Below are 2,640 nucleotides of genomic sequence, written 5' to 3'. Positions count from 1 at the left end.
AGCTTTCGTGATGAGGGTAGTCAATCGGCGAGCCACTCTAGCAGGGAGGAGGGCTACTTTTTCGTGGGCCACCCTGTATAAGAAGATACTGACCTTCTTCGTGCTCAAATGAGATCAGACGATCCTGTTCTCACCCCAGCTAGAGCACAAAAAAGAGACATTTTAATACAAAGTAATCTACTAAGGATCCTTATACTGTACCTCCAAAGAGTTAGCAATGGTTCAGCCAGCTCAGTTAAATGAGGACAACATTGATAAACACCTGTCAGATTATAAGAAATGTTTGAATTGTCCAAAGTAAATTTTGTTTTTTTCTGATTTTAAGTAAAATTACTGTACATCCTCTTCTATTGTATTATGGAAGGTGGGTCAGGATTCTTCCAGATGATCAAGGTAAGACTGCCTTTTGGCAGTGCCTTGCAAGTTAAGATTGTTCATTAATAGTAATACTCCATCAAATGTTACCCACTCACAGCTAGCAGAGGAATAAGGATTATTGTTTGCTGCAATAAATTCTGCGAAGGGAGCATTCCTAACCCATGTGCCCCAGTGAGGCAGGTGCCTGATGGTCTTGGCTCAGGTACATTTTGGATAAGATGATTCAAAGTAAATGTGCGTGATGTGCAATTCAGAGTTGAGCTGTGTAGGCTGTGTTATAAACAAACAGAGGAAGAAATTATTTTTACTGAGGGTCATCTATCAAGGTCACGTTCCCAAAACGTTTCTACACTATTTATATGTAGATTTTCTTAAAAAAACACTGGAACGGTTTGGTGGGACCACCTCTGACTCTTATCACAACTAGAAAGGATCATTTCAACTATAAATATAGAATGAAGATCAGGAAAGTTGGACAAGTGACTTTTAGAAAAGTCTCTTATGTACACAGTTGCTCAAAGAATGTAAAGTCATTTTCAACATCCAAATCTCTAAAGTGACCAGTGCCATTTGTTAGATTACTGGGAATAGCCAAGGACCCCAAATACAATATTATCCTCCTTCTCACCCACTCAGCTCTGCCAGTGGTCAGTGTCTGGTGATGCCACCTCTGCATGGTATCAAGTCTCAGTCCAGACTCCTTTTCTGTGTAGGCTGCCCACCTCCATCCAAACTGCTGACTCCCTCTATGGATTTAAGAAGCAATTGAAGACCATCTGTTCTGTGAATATCTCTTGAATTGATGAAAAAATCAAAGTTGTAGCCCCAGTGGTTCACAAGTATGTGATTACTGACAATCACATGGCAGACAAACACAACCCTTAACATTTTCTATATAGAAATGTACTTATTTAGGTATTTATTGATTGAGCTTTTGTAACAAAGCCAAAATTTCCCTTTGGTACTAATAAAGTGCTAATAAATGTATCTATTTATGAAATCAAGCCCTTTTTTATTAGGCCATCTGAGCACTCAGTAATTTATGTCCTTTTTTAAGGATTCATCACATTATTTTTGGAAATACACCCAATGCAAAAGTAATAGAAAAATCTATTTTAGTTTGCTATAAGTGAAGATTCTGTTAAGGAAATTAAAACAAGGAACTTATTTGGTATTTAGAGATCTGTTTCTGTGAGAAATGAATAGCATCAATTTGTCCATCCATCCATCCTTCTGCTGCTGCTGTTATTGCAGGGTGGCCTATCCCAGTTTCAGCAGACATAAAACAGGAGCAAACTCATCATCCACACACAGTCAATCATGCTGGGCCAACACACTGAATGACCTGAAATTATCATTCATGGATCTTACAACCCCTGGGTTTGACTACCTAAGTTTAACAAGTGGATCAGAGATCAACATAATGGGCTGTTCTAGTTTTCTGCTCGATGTGCTGGCCTACACAACTTGCACTCTATCATTTTCAAACTCAAACAGGTGACAATCCAACCACACAGTATGTACAATGGCAGACATGCCAGAACGGCAATTAAAGCAGAAGAACTGGAGATGAATGAATTAGTGCCAAAGAGTATGGAAACATTAAACTGAAGATGTCATTTTAGTGATTCCAACGACGCAGGCTTATTTTGTTTAAAAATGACTTTGCTAACGTTAGTAGAAGTACAGTAATTGTATTTGGGGTGTGTGTCCTTTCAAAACTAATGAGAGCTGAACACAATTACCTCCAGTCGTTTTACTACACACTTCCCTGTGTGCAAAACACTATGAGGTAATCATGAATCCCACTAGTGCTCCAGTGTTGGCTCAAAACTGAAATCCTACACTGGTAGTATGGAATATGCAGTAAACTAGCTAAGGAGAATGTTATCAGTTAGGACATGCGCATCATAAGTAGACAGATTATATCATACATGGATATGCATGCAGTCTGCAGACAAACACCACACCACCTTGAAAGTCTGACCAGCATCACGCAGAACATCCACTTCTTATACGAAATGCAATTAGACATTTGGTGTGCAACATTAAAATGGACATTTCAACACGTAATCGCATGTCATGAATCAATTCACCATGCTGGCATCTGACAAGCACTGCAGATTCAGTTAGTTAACAGCACAGAGGACAGAAGAACGTCATTTAGAGGACAAACCAACGTAACTGCTCTTATAATCAAATCATCTCAAGGCTTGTCACAGGATGTGCTTCTCTTCCCTGCCACATGAGCTGGTGCCACTC

General features: G+C 39.3%; 1 protein-coding gene across 1 annotated transcript in view; it reads left to right on the top strand.

Moving 5' to 3' along the window:
- The first annotated feature begins 357 nt into the window (after positions 1–357).
- The window catches only part of LOC120538542 (myeloperoxidase-like), a 10,121-nt gene continuing 7,838 nt past the window's right edge, over positions 358–2,640 (top strand). The window contains 1 exon segment of the mRNA XM_039767938.1: positions 358–393. Within this exon segment, the coding sequence (XP_039623872.1) occupies positions 358–393 (36 nt within the window).

The sequence above is a fragment of the Polypterus senegalus genome, chromosome 11, assembly GCF_016835505.1.
Source record: "Polypterus senegalus isolate Bchr_013 chromosome 11, ASM1683550v1, whole genome shotgun sequence".
Lineage (NCBI taxonomy): Eukaryota > Metazoa > Chordata > Cladistia > Polypteriformes > Polypteridae > Polypterus > Polypterus senegalus.
Note: the sequence above shows the minus strand (reverse complement) of the source record. Positions and strands in the feature narration are given on the sequence as shown.